General features: G+C 37.7%; 1 protein-coding gene across 2 annotated transcripts in view; it reads right to left on the bottom strand.

The window, feature by feature from the left end:
- Positions 1 to 2,898: 2,898 nt before the first annotated feature.
- stv (BAG domain-containing protein starvin) overlaps positions 2,899 to 14,368 on the bottom strand; it is a 20,455-nt gene continuing 8,985 nt past the window's right edge. Inside the window, exons 1-3 of one of the 2 annotated variants that reach the window (XM_018537326.1) lie at positions 11,556 to 12,229; positions 4,975 to 6,510; positions 2,899 to 4,775 (exon numbers count right to left, since the gene is read on the bottom strand). In XM_018537326.1, coding sequence (XP_018392828.1) covers positions 4,338 to 4,775; positions 4,975 to 6,510; positions 11,556 to 11,630 — 2,049 coding nt within the window. In that variant the 5' untranslated portion in view covers positions 11,631 to 12,229 and the 3' untranslated portion in view covers positions 2,899 to 4,337. Of the gene's footprint in view, positions 4,776 to 4,974; positions 6,511 to 11,555; positions 12,230 to 14,368 lie in introns of those variants that run through there. The other variant, XM_018537324.1, reaches the window with a different exon arrangement.

Below are 14,368 nucleotides of genomic sequence, written 5' to 3'. Positions count from 1 at the left end.
TTTTTGCAATTGTAATTTTTATATCGATTTGTACCAACACCTTTTACAGTAATAATGCCGCACATCCGAGAAATATCAACATTTTCTAATAACTACATTACAAACAAAAATTTCCCTTAGAATTCTTTACACAATTTTTCAGAAATATTCATAAATTTAATACATGAAAAAAATTTTGAAAACGTATTATAAATTAATATGAGAATTTTCTTCATCGGAACGTATCGGAGAGTATTTTTTTTCCGAGCTGCATGTTCGACACGGGGAATTCCCAGATGACAGCTAAATCGTATGCGTCAAATGCAAACAATTCGCAGGAATTTGGCAGTGAACGTGACAACAGCTGCGTATGATGGCGGATGTTGTTTCTAACAGGTCATTGGTACTACTAATGGTCGCGAATTTCCTAAAGTTGCACGCAAATCCGCACAAAAAACAACGTTTACTGTAATGGAGCGAAAATTAGCGACACCAATACAATGGTATCTATAATAAATAGAGTGCTTGTTTTTAAATTTACTTTTCTCAGTCGTTAAGAGAAAGTATATCGTTAAGATAAAGTCATACTGTATATTTGCAATCAATTGAAGAAACAAACAAGCGTGTGTGACTTTCAAAGTCATATACATAGAAAAATATCATTATGTTGCTAAGAAAAGTGATTACTTAATTTATTTTCTTCCTTTCAAGTAATGATTACCTTTTACAAAAAATATTCTCTTGATGATAATCTTAAAATATACCTATTATAAATTTTGGAAAAGTTTCTAAAAAGTATATTTTAAGATTATCACAATGTTATGTACATGAATTTTCGAAGTTTGAAACTTAATTATTTACGTACAGTATTTTCTGCATGCATGTGGAGAAGTAAAAATAAAAAAATGAAAAATGTAAAATAAAAAATACAATAACAGAAACACGATATATATGACGAACATATATAATGATTTTCACAAAATACATATGATACAAAAACTGTTAAAAGACATTGCTTAGTTTGACAATTACAGCATATCATCTTAAACATCATTTTAAATAAATAATTTCAAATTATTTTTATTCTATCTTAGTTACGGAACTGTTGCTCCACTTTTGATTTAAGGGGGAAAGAACGAAACTGTCATAAGATAGAGTAGGCTTTGTATTTTCACTGATCAATCCCTTAAACTAGTCACACACTTTCATCGTATATGTGTAATTTCATCAAACGCACTTTTATCTCTCTCTCTCTCTCTCTCTCTCTCTCTCTCTCTCTCTCTCTCTCTCTCTCTCTCTCTCTCTCACACGCACATACGCACGCATACACATACTCTCATCCTTCCATCTCTCGTATCAGAAAAAATACAAAATTTCTGGCTGGAAAATAATATCAGTATAGATACGCGAATAAAATATCGTAGATACAAGGGAGAGAAGGTAAAGATAAACAAAGTATCACACCATGAATGAGAAATCGAAAAAATAATGCGTTGCCCTTGTCGTCCCCCGTTTCGCAACTTTCTATAAAAGGAATAAATAAGATGACACAGAAGGAAATAAACTTCCTTGAAAAACTTTGAAATCTCTGTATATGGTTCCTTCGAATGCACTCAAGGTTCAGATCTTGGTTCGAACGAACTTTTCTCGTGTATCTGAAACGCTTTGAGTATTCTAAACGGACGCTAAATTTGGAGTGCTGTATAGCTATACAGGGTGTCCTACAACAAACATGTGGATTCTTTAAGAAATACAAAACTGATTTTTTCTTAGTAAAAACATGGCCTATTTTTTTATTTTACAAAATCTATGAACAAAGATATGTGTAAATTAGACGATCTTTATAGGCAGAAATTGTACCCATTATAAAGAGAACATAATATTTTACAAGGCTTGTTATTTACAGCTAAACTAAACTCACTGTATGTATACATTGTAAAAAAACATTTATCTATTTGTATTAAAAACTCCATTCATTTTTCCACTCAAGTTCTTGTTAAAATTTTGTGTTGAATTTTTGACATATTCAAGTGTAAATGTTAAACATAATGTGATTATGTTATTTAAATATTTTTATATATTGATGTTCATCATTCCTTAGTGTTCAAATAAAACAATTTATGAAAAAGTGAACAGATAACATAAAAATACAGTGTTTTAGAAAGTAAATTCTAAGATAAATGAATAAAATACGTGTTAATTTAACATTATAAATGTTAAATTCACTAAAAAAGAATATGTTTACAAATCGTATCAGTATTATATTTTTTGTGTTCATTTTTTATATAATATTTGTGTGTTACTTTTATATTAATCTTGTGTAAAATTGAGACAAAAATTTGAATGGACCTTTTGAAATATATAAGAAATGCATTTATTTAACACAAAATTTTTCAAATAAACTTGAAAATCAAATAGATATATATATATATTTAAAATTTGACGAAAGAAAAAAAATTAGTGTAACTAGTGCAGCAGTAAAAAAACAGATCTTTTACTTCAATTTATCTTAGGCCAGTTATGATCTGATTTCAGGACATCTCTTTCTCACTTATGTTAAAAAGAGAAAGCAACAGATGGTTAAAAATTTCTTTCTCTTTTTAAATTGTGTACAGCACTAATCGAAATGTGCAAAAAACGAATTTTGTTCTTGGTCATAAAATTGCAAAATAAAAAAAGAAACTAATTGGATTGCATTTGAAACAACAAGTCGATGAAAATAAATAGCATTTTTTTTTAATTTCTCTTTGTTTATCTGTATTTTCAGTTTAGAAACAGAATAGAATTTTGATTTTATAATTTATTCTACATTATACAGAATCTTCTTGAAAATTTTTCAAAAAATACTTTTAAGTTTCAACCAGAGTTGCGTACAAAAATATTTGGCTGATTGTCAGAAAACCAGCATGTAATCTGTATGTATAACACTCACTTGTGATGCAAAATCTGTATTTTGGCAACTTTTAAGTGTCTGTTAAAAAAGAATTTGCACTAAATTATGCACGCATAAATTAATTTACGTCGCGTAACACATTCTGATGATAAATCTGTGAAGGTAAGAAGAAATGAGGGACGGTGCACACATCGGTATTCTCGACGAATATTCATGACTCTAAAGTTCGTATGTGCACATGCTTCATATGTGCACACACATCCGTGCCACTTTGTGTCGGCAGATGTGCGCGCGATACGCAGAAAATTATTAGCGTCAACACCAAACACACTTGCAAACACGAAATCATCTCTCAGGCAGGCATACAATAAATTAGAAATCAATGTTAACTTATCGTCATCACTGCCGTCACGTGCACGCTCTATGTGATGCTACACCGAGTATAACGTCGTTATAAACCTTCCAAACAGACCAATTTTCCTCTGTCGTGTCCTAAAGAGCGAAAAATAAAAAAAACTGACTCATCAGATAGCAAACTTTGATGTGCAAACTTCATACAAGAAGTTCGTATATTATTTTATAAAATACAAATATGGATCTTTTCCTGCGGTCACAACTTGAAAAAGTTACGTATTTTCTTTACGTATAATTAGTAATTTGCTTGATGAATAATTCCTGCGGCACGACATTTACGTGGCAAATTGATCTGCTCGACAGGTGAATATATAACGAAACTACACCTGGCCTTCTATAGGATGTCCTCGAAGTTACGCGTCCGGACTTGCGATGAGACTTGAATCTTTTCCACGCGATTTCGAGTCCATCTCACACAAGTCAGATGCGGTCTCTATTTATTTCACAATCATCCACAAGCTCGCAAATTATAAATAAATTAGAAGAAAGGTAAGGATTACATATACGTATCATCGACAGAGAGAAAAATTCGCTCGCTGCGCGTATTCCTACAAACATTCTTTCTTAGCGTTGAAAAAATATAATGGAACACGCGGATGTGCGAACGCTATTAAGAGCTTCAAATCGAAGGCCGAGGAAGTCAACGAACTTATCGCCCAGTTCGCTTGTGATTATTCTATAAAAGAGGAAGGCCTCGTCCTAAGGCAATGACGAGTGATTGAAGGATTCGTTGCTCGGCTCAAACGCGATTAGCTTGATTCTAGTTCGGAAACTCAGAAAAAGTAAGAAAAGGCAGCAGCGTCTTAATACAAATCAATCAAGCCACTTTACGGTGACAATTCGATATCCTACAAAACTCCTTCATTTCTATCCTTTCCATCACTCGACGTTCCTTCGCGACTCAAGGAACTTCATTTCTAGTCGATCCTCGTTCCTTTACGACCCACGAAATTCTCCCTCTCTTTCTCTCTCTTGTTCGCCAACTCTAGTCGAGTCGTGTCCACGTTGGGATTCACGTTCGACTATATGACACTTCTTCAGTATTTCATTTTTATTTCGCGCTTTCCGTCGGCGGTGGCGGCAGCGGGATTGCTTGTTCAGACACCGGCTGCTGTCGCTGCTCTTTCTTCTTCGTCTTCTTTGCCTTCTTCTGCAGCCTCGGTGATTCCATCAAACTTCGCTGGCCGTCATTCACCTCCGTCTTTTCCTCCGTCATTTCTTTCGTCTGTTGCTTTGGCGTCGCATATTTATTTTCCATTGTTCGCAACACGTCCTTTTGTTGTTCTTCATTCCTTCCATCACTCGGTTTTGATTCCTTGCTTGTTTCGTCCGCGCATTTCGTTGATTCATCTATCGACGCGACAGGCTGTTGCGTAATTAGATTCTCCGTTTTCTGTTCGGTAATCTGCTGTCCAGTAGGTATAACGCTTTGATTTGCTGATTCGACAGCTGTTGTCGCACTTTCACTTTCCGAGGATTCCACTTTCGTCTGCAAAACCGAAACAAAACGCCAAAAAATAAGATAATTTGTATAAATATTGCAATCGTAAAAGTAAAATAATTCGTCCTAAATAAAAAAATAAATAAAAGATAAGATGTAATTTGAAAAATAAAACAAATTGTTAAACTAAAATTTTCTGTTGACAAATATCCTGCATTTTAATGTCACTTCACTCGCGATTTCTCACCTTCGTCGGCGACGACGGCACCGGCGGAAGTGGTATTGGCTCATTACTGAGCTTCTCTTGCTTCGCGTCTACCTCCATCGGCTCAGGAACGCACGAGATCTCTTCTCCCCGCTGATCCTTCTCAGAACACTCCTGAGTCCCTTTATGTGCGATAGGTTGTTGCTTCTGCTGATTGGCAATTGGTGTTTTTGTTTCCAGCAAGCTAATGGTATCCTGGATGCTCTTGATGGCATTCTTACGCGCCTGCCGCACGTTCTCCCTACCTTCCGTCTCTATATCATCCAGTTTGATTAATTCGCGCGTCAGCATCTCGTCCAGGTACATGTAGTCCTTGTCCTGCCGGGAGCCACCGACGTAACGTCGTACCTGCTCGGCAAGATCGTCCACTTCCTTTTGTACCTGGGCAACTTTCTCCAGGGGATCCTTTGGCACCGGAGGTTTTGGTTTTGGTGTTTCTGGTTGCTGTTGTTGTTGCTGTTGCTGTTCCTGATGAGGCTGAGGTTGTTCAGTCTGTTGTTGCTGATGGTGTTGCTCATAATGATGCTGAGGTTGCTGCTGCGGCTGCTGCTGTTGATATTGAGGATGGTGATACTGGGGCTGTTGCTGATGTTGAGGCTGTTGGTAATAGTATTGGGGTTGCTGATGTTGCGGCTGAAACTGCCGCCGCATTGGTTGTTCAAAACCTGCCGGTTTATAAAACGCATCCTGGAAATGCGACGGTGGCCACTGCTGCCGGCTGAAGCGTTCGTTAAAGTGTGATGGTCTGTGGAAGTGATGCGCTGGTGGCGAGGACCTTTCGAAGTGGTGAGATGGCGGTGACGGTTGTCGCTGGTGGTGCTGAAAGGTGGTGGACGGCGGCGCGTCGTCTGTTGCGACCTTTGGCATCACCGGCACGTCGCGGCCCTCCACGAAAATGGGGATATGTCGGACATTACTGGCTGGCTTACTAGGCGACTGCGCACGTTGCTGATTGTGCTGCGGCGTGATATCCACTCGAGACACGAATCTCTGACCTTGACCAGTTTGCGGTGGTAGTTGCTGTTCTTGACCTGGTTGTTGCGACTGTTGCTGTTGCCAGCTCTCCGGTGGTGCTGACATCGAGCGCTGACCGCGCTCATCCTTTTCCGGACTCGTCTCCATGTCGCGGCGTCGCTGTTGCTGGCCTATGTCCACTGTGTTACGTAGACCGTACTGCGGTATCGCAGACGATGACGTCAGGTCGTGCTCGCCACCGCCGCCGCTATGCGAGCTGACGGCACTTGCACCACTCGCGGCACTGCTACCACTTGCCTGACTACGCGCGTCCTCGTCTTGATGCTGCTGACCTTGCTGCTGCTGGTCGTCGTTGTTGCTACTACCGGAGCCGCGACGTCGGCGGCGACGGTCTCGCAGCAGGGAACCGCTGAACGGCCAAGGTGGACCGCGCAGGTGCTCAGCGAACTCGGGGTGGCGTGACGCAAGGTCGTCCAGGTGTGCGCGGATGCCGTCGCTGCGCGGACGCTCGAAAACGTCGGCGTCGTCGTCGAACGGGAACCCCTACCGAGACAGATAGAAACTTGATAAAACCAATTCAGTTGATGTTGTTTAAATGAGTAATTACTTATACGATAACAATTAGATGATTCTTCATCACAATTGTGACCTAAAACCGGCTGACAGGTGTTTGACATGTGCAAGAGATGAAATATATAAGGTTAAAACATAGAGAACAGAGTTTACGCAATATTGAATATTAATCAATTAAAATATGGATCTTTTTCAATCGTGATAGACGAATATTTAATATAAGGCAGATGTTCAAGAAAATGATTTACTTACTGCTTACGTCTTATTATTTAAATTTATTATGTGCCATAGCACCTTCAAATGCAGATAATGGGGGTAATCAATCATTCGGTATATTCCCTAATAAATTAAGGGCGACTTCAATTAAATTCCAATTAACTTATGAAGCAATATTACTTTGCTAATGTATAGATAGAATAATTAATTTTTTATTATTTAATACACAAAAAGAAAGATTAAATTATAGGTACGATGAATTATATATAGAATGGATCCTTAAGTGTTTCTAAAAGATTTTAAGGGATGACTTTTCAGATTGATAAGACAAACAAAATTTCGAAAATTACTCGGATTATTTTGAAACTAAGCTATTTCAAACACATGATCATATATAAAGTTTTTGTCTTGAATTAATGCAAAGAATCTTCTTGATTTAGAATATTTGAGAATCAAGCTGTACAGCTAGGAATTTTGCAATAATTATTAATTCAATTAATTATTGATCAAGTTAATTGGAGTTTTTCTCCAAAGTCACCCTAACGGTAACAGCTGTGCGTGACATTCAGTCGTATCGACTTCGATCCGACGAACGCGAGCAAGGGCGCTGAAGGGGAAATTCGCGTAATCGGGCACGAGGTGACGAATCCTCCTTCTCTTCCCTCTCCTCCTCTTTCTTTTCCTGCGGCGAATCGAGGTCGCGTCGTCGTTCCACTTAGCGCGATCGGCGGACATACGTTGTAAGAAAACCATACACGGAACGCATACGAGAGAAAGAAAGAGAAAATGAGAGAAAAATGGCAGCAGAGAGAGTGAGAGTGAGAATCAGGAGAATCTCTTATATACGCGCATCTACACCCAGTAGATAGATTTTCCTATTTTCGGCCCGGCTGGCCATGGCCAACACGCCACTACCGTATTATAACTTTTCGCCTGTCAACCTCAAAAATGACCCGCAACAGGATAATATCGGGCTGGAATACTTATTCTTTTTTTTAATGCTAAATTTAAAGGGCCTTCAATCCAAATATCCATTTTTGACGCACACTTAATCCTGCATCGCTTGCCATTATCGCGGACGACTGAATGTCGAGAGATGCCTTGGCCGTCTCTTCTAGACGAATTTATTTTAACGCGCACTAAAGAAACGGTTTTGCTGAAGTATATAAACATTTAACTAGATACAAATAAATAGGGAAATAGATAGATTTAAAAAATAATTTTGTTTAGACCATTAGAATAATTATGTAGAACTCTCAAAGTACAAAAAAAGAATTTAAGATTAAACTAAAATATCTAAAAATTTAGATAGATACAGATCTAAAAATAATCATAAATTACTGCCATAAATTCCTCTGCTTAAAATTCCATAACTTTCCTTTGGTATCTAGAAAAAAATTTGTAGTTTTCCCTGATGCTTTCATAATATAATAATAATAATTTGAAATTTATTGTACTTTTGTTCTGATTTAGAAACCGTCAAATATTTTGTTAAGAGACAATTTAACATAGCAATGTAAATAATTACTATTAATTTTGCTGACACTGTTTGGATTGTTGAATTGGTAGTATTCCAAAACTGCGTAGATACGACATACACATATATTAAACTTTTTTAAGTTAAGAACTTTAATTTTCTAAAAAATTTTACAAAATTTCCTGATTCCCCTGATCGTTTTCAATTTCTCTGATTTCCCTGATTTTCGGTTTTGTGTAACAACAATCGTGATGATTCTGTTTGAACCATCAAAAAAATAATTATGTACATTACTTACATACATATACATACAATTATGATAAGTCATTCAAACTAATTGCTAAAATGTTAAAACTTTTTGCAGTATCTTCATCAACACTTAAACGTTCTACACAATTATTTTGATGGTCCAACAACATTATTTTGAGATCTACGTGCAGCTAAATTTGTAGGTATTTCAGTAAAACTGTTCTTTCCATATGCAATCTCGAAGAAACGGGAAATTCGTTTTCGCATCCTCCTTCTACTCCTCGCTTTTATAGGTTTCTTTTATTTCCGCCGGGTGATATCATACGGGGGAAACGATCGCTCGGTCTCGTTTCTTTTCGGTTCTTGGTCTCCCTCTTCGTTGGAGCACGCGCAAATACGCCCACGCGTGCACGCGAATCATCCGTCGCGTTCCAGAACGCCGAGAGAGAAACGTCATTGGGACGTGTAAGAGCACGTTACAGATAGAGTCAATCATATGAAGTAATTCCTCTTTCCGCCCCTCTCCTTTGGTGCACATATCGGCGATCTCGCCTAATCATATGGCCGGTATTGAGCGTAGGAAGGTATCTGATAACGTGACCGATATGACGTCACGCCGCGCCTTTTGACGTTGTGCCGTTAAGCCCGTATCAGACTATGCATCAGAGACCCCGAGGTTTACGAATTGCAGCTTAAGGACTGCAATTGTAAATTACATGGAAGGAACAGTTTTGCTAAAGTATTTAATATTATAATTAAGTTAGATCTGAAAATAATTTTGATTTTTGAACCATTAAAATAATTATGTAGGATATTCAAGCTGATTGCTATTATACGCTAAAAAATAATTTAATAAATCTTAATGTACATATATCTTTTTGAATAGTACTAAGTAAATATTAACTTATAGTAAATAAATATTTACTCAATAAGAAATAATAAATTAAATCAATTTAATAGTTCTTATAACGAACAAATACATGTTTACATTGAGTAAATATTTATTTCAAATTATTCGAACTATATTTTACAGTATTGTCATCAACGCTTAAGTGTTCTACAAATTTATTTTGATGATTTAACAAAAATATTTTCTTTCAGAACTAAATTTCTTAATACTTTAGCAAAACCGTTCTTTCCTTATAGGATTCGACCAATCAGGCAGGCTAGAATTGTATTCATCCGATTGGTCGAATTCTAATCACCAATTCGCTTCTCTTATAATTTCCATGCAACGTCTGATATAGGCTTTAATGATATCGACCACGATAATAACGGCGATCTTTCGAGGCATCTAAATAGGTTTCGTGACATCATGACTGCTGCGTTTGACGGTCACGCATCGCGATCATTCACGATAATTCAATGATAAGTACATTGATACGAACGTCGCGGTTTTTTATTCATCACGTTTGTTTCGAAAATTCGTGTACATTTCATATCATCGAAATATCAATTAACAAGATATTTTGATTTTAATTGTTAACAAGATAAACTTCTTTCGCGACCATCACAATAATGGAACTGGAAAGTTCTCGACGAATATCGTGATGTGACGATAATATCTCAATTTTTTATTTTCTCTCTCTTTTTTTTTTGCGAACGACGCGTTTCGTCGCGACGCATTCGAATGCGACGCGAAAAATACGGCGCGAATGCTATTTCTGATTTCCACGCGATCTCGAAACGCGGAATGCGAGGAGCAGCGGTGGAGAGGGAGGACTATATATCGGCAGTGAAGAGAACGTATGGAAATATCTCGTGAGCGTTGCTGATTCCATTAAGATCTGGATCTTGTCTTCTTGGAACCAGACGGAAGAGAACCACCACTATGCGTCTATCACGTTTGCCTATATCATTTGCAACTTTGAAGATCAAGAGCCGAAGTACAGACCTTTGCATAACATGTAATACGTAGAATATAAGAAAATCAACCAATCGAAGCCTTTTATTTATTAGAAAAGAAGAAAACGGAAGACTTGGATTGTTTCATCTTCTTATGTTTCATGCGTTATGCAAGAGCTTTAATACTTCTATAGCTTCAATACTTCTATAATAAGCTTTCTACAATAAGCCATTATTTAAGCTTTAAGTCTATGATTATAAGAAATTGATCGATCACAGTCAAATGTGAGAAGAATAATCGACTATAATGAGTTAATTTCTTAAGATTTAAAGATTAGGTAATGGCTTCTTATAGAAAGCCCATTAGAGCTAGTTGTTCCACTTTCGGATGTGATAATTTATCTAATAGGAAAAAGAAAGAGCGAAAGAGAGAGAGAGAGAGAGGAAGAGAACAAGAGAGAGTAAGCTGAAATTTATCGAAAAGTGGAACAACCCAGCTTAAAGCCCGAATCCAGACTACAGGTTGACGATTACGATTGGCGGTTGTCTGAGTTCTATTTCAACCAATCACGATAGACTTGCTGTATTGTGATTGGTTGAAATAGGACCGCGTAACTATCAGTCGTAATCATTAGTCAATCCACATAAAGCCCTGATCAAACTATAGAGATTAGACGAAATTTAACCAATTACAAGAAAGGAAACCAATCTCAAGTTTTGTAAATTTTGCTTTTGATTGATTAAATATCAATCCAATTATCTCAATCTCCAGTCTGATGACTTCAGGCTAATATTTCATTTGTTGTATGACAAATTTTTCAAATATGTTGATTGGTTATAAGAATTTCCAGAGAATTTCTCTATCCTGTAGCCAATCAACATACTTGAAATACTTGTGGTACAAATGAAATATTAGCCTTAGGCGGTGAAGGACTGATGGTGTGTGATGGAAAACCATAGCAGCAGTGCGTATAATTCACAGCGCGCAGCATTCGCTCGCGAAAACATCGATCCGAGATGCAATCGTTTACAAACGGAGTGTTCCTAAATAGAAAGGAGCCCGAACCTCAAACTTCAGCCTTCGAGAAGCTCGCGCGGAGCAACCGAGAGCTCGCTCGGCAGCGCAGAACTTGCGTGCTCCGAGAAATCCTGCGTCTCGCGAGAAAAAAATAACGCAAAAAAAAAAAAGGAAAAAGAAAAAAACAGAGAGGTGGATAACGTCACTTACGGGGAACGAGCAGCGGTCCAGATCGATCTCTCGTCCCAATTTGGATGCTGCGTCCACGATGACAGGCGAGTCCATTTTCTGGACCCGTTCGAGCCCGCGCGTCCGTTTTTGGATACCCGACACACGCACTCTCTCTCGCTTGCACCAGCAAGAAATTTCTTTCCTTCCTTCTTTCCTTTTCCTCTTTCTTTCCCGTTTTCCTTTATCCGGAATATATTTTATATATCACGCACAAAATCTTTTTTAGCGGCTCACGCGAAAGCGCAAAGACGTCGAGAAAAGGTTTTGCCGTGAGATTTCTCTCGAAATCTCCAACCTCCTTATTGCGTTCTCTCGCTCTCTTTCTCTCTCTCTCTCTCTCTCTCGCTCTCTCGCTCACTCTCACACGCTCCTAATATATCTCTCTCTCACTCTGCTCACTCGCTCGTAATAGCTGACACTCACACGTCGTGCTTCTCTCTCGGCTTTTCCTCGTCTCCTCCACTGCCTCCACCGCGATTACATAAGCAACGTTTCGCTATACACTCGGGATACGTCTCTTTCTCACTCGCTTTGTCGGCTGTACTTTTTCAAGGCCGTTCTCTCCGACTATAGTGCGAAAGAGATAGGAAAAAAAAAAACGCGTGCACGTGCGTTTTACCGTGATTGCGCGCGTAACCCACCGCAAATGCGGTTGAAAATGAGACTGACAGCGCGCGGGCCGCTGGAGCACTTAAATGCGCGGTTACGTGTGGGTTGTACGCGACCACGTGACCACCGGCGGCAGCAATGACGAGTATGGGCGAAGGCGGCCGAGAGAACGCGAGAACTCACTAGAAGCTTCTCGCGCCTACTTCTCGCTGCTTCTCGTATACGATCGACGGATCGAGAAAATGCGGAACAACGCGGAAGCGCTTACGTTACGTCACGTTGAATTATCTCATTCCGTTCTGTTCGATTTGTTATCAAAACATCGAGAGAGTAATTATTATAGTATCTCTTCCTTTCTCGTGCAAATTGTGGTAAAGAAAAGATACTTTGAATCTAAAAATAGAAACAAAAGAAGAATGGAAATGCGAGACGGCGACGAGTCGTGAAGACTCCATTCGTTTCGGTCGCTCTTTTGTGTGACTATATATTTCTCTTCTCATCGAAGCATGAAGTTTCTAGACTGCGTATACGAAATTGTGAATTAGAATTCAACCAATCGGAACGAAACAGATTAAAATTAAAATTGTCTAATTGTGATCGAGCTCCAACCTACAATGCGTAGTCTGATATGTGCTTGCACAATCGTCCGTTTGCTACAACAATAATGACATAACACAGAAATTTTTAGTTATTATAGAAAAAGAACGGAAATTAAAAAAAAAAAGAGAACGTACTTTAAAAGAACATACTTTGGTGCCTCTGCAATAATTTATTATTCTTTTTCAAAATATTTCATAATTACTATTACTATTACAAAATCATGATCATTCAAAACATTAAAATTCAATTTCTGAAAAACTTTGTTTTTTGAGTTGTCATTGTGTGGCAAATGGATGAATATCTACTTGATCAAAATATAGAACCTAGGCAGCACAGAACATTAAATATTTATCACTATTCATTTTTTAAAATGATATATAAATATTTTATACATATAATATTTTATATAAAGCTTAATCGGAATATTATTAAAATATTATTAAAATATTAATCAAATATTTTATGTAATATTTATGGTAAATATATGAATAAATATTTTTAATAAATTTGCTTTACTTGGATTCTAATGTCTTATTAAATACTTTCATAGCATTTACTACATTTACGACAAATATTTCATAATATTTATAATAATATTCATAATAAATATGATTTGTTTAATTTAAGATCACCAAAATATTTAACATAAAATAATGATATAGCTCGAAAAGAAAAATTAGAAGGGTTACGAGCCAACAATAGTTTAAGATTTAAAATATAGAAATATAGACAAAAATGTTTCCAAAATATTTTAAATAAGCCATTTTGTAAATATTTTATAAATATCGTGTACTGTCTGAGGAAGTGCACACGAATTAATAATGTGTGAAGGTAGATGGATGGATGAGAACGAATGAAACGATGAGAACTGAGTTTTGATCGACTATAGGAGAGAAGAAGAGAGATATATGACCTATATTTTTAGGCATGAGCAAAAGAACCCAAACTGGGTTGCATGCCTGATACCGATCGCGAAAAGTATGGCACTCGGAGAGAGGTAACTTGTGCCTAAAACTTCCCCTTATAGAACTTATAATAAACTCATAAGTTCACTTATAAGTGACAAATAAGATCAATTTAACATCCTTTTGGTATTATATTACGACTCTGTGTTGTATGTACCCAGCTGAGAACGCGCGCATACTCTCTCGAATGCATTCCGGAAAGAAAACAGACGTTCGATTAGGAAAGAAAACATATACGAAAAAAAAAAATAGCAATGAGTGAATCATGAAGCTATGCACGCGGGATAAAGAGTTCGGCGAAAATTACTGGCCGGGACACCGATGTTCGTCACGTAACTCTAAATGGGGCTTGTAAATGCACATACATGTATACGCGAGTTGTCCGCGAATGAGTATGACACAACAGATGCAACAACATAACGATAAATGGCGTTTTGTACGAGCGCACGAATACGAGTCGCGTGAGTCTCGATCGCTTGTGGGATCATCGATAATGACGATCGATGATCTACGGTGATCGATAGCGATGTCAGGAGCACAGGAGGCGCGAGGAGGTCGACACGAGTCCGACGCGAGCCGGCGAAAGGCTCATTCATACGATGGTAGAGGGGGGGGGGG

This window comes from Cyphomyrmex costatus, unplaced genomic scaffold, assembly GCF_001594065.2.
Source record: "Cyphomyrmex costatus isolate MS0001 unplaced genomic scaffold, Ccosl1.0 scaffold17, whole genome shotgun sequence".
In the NCBI taxonomy this organism is placed as follows: domain Eukaryota; kingdom Metazoa; phylum Arthropoda; class Insecta; order Hymenoptera; family Formicidae; genus Cyphomyrmex; species Cyphomyrmex costatus.
The sequence above is the reverse complement of the archived record's forward strand: the minus strand, read 5'-3'. Positions and strand labels throughout refer to the sequence as shown.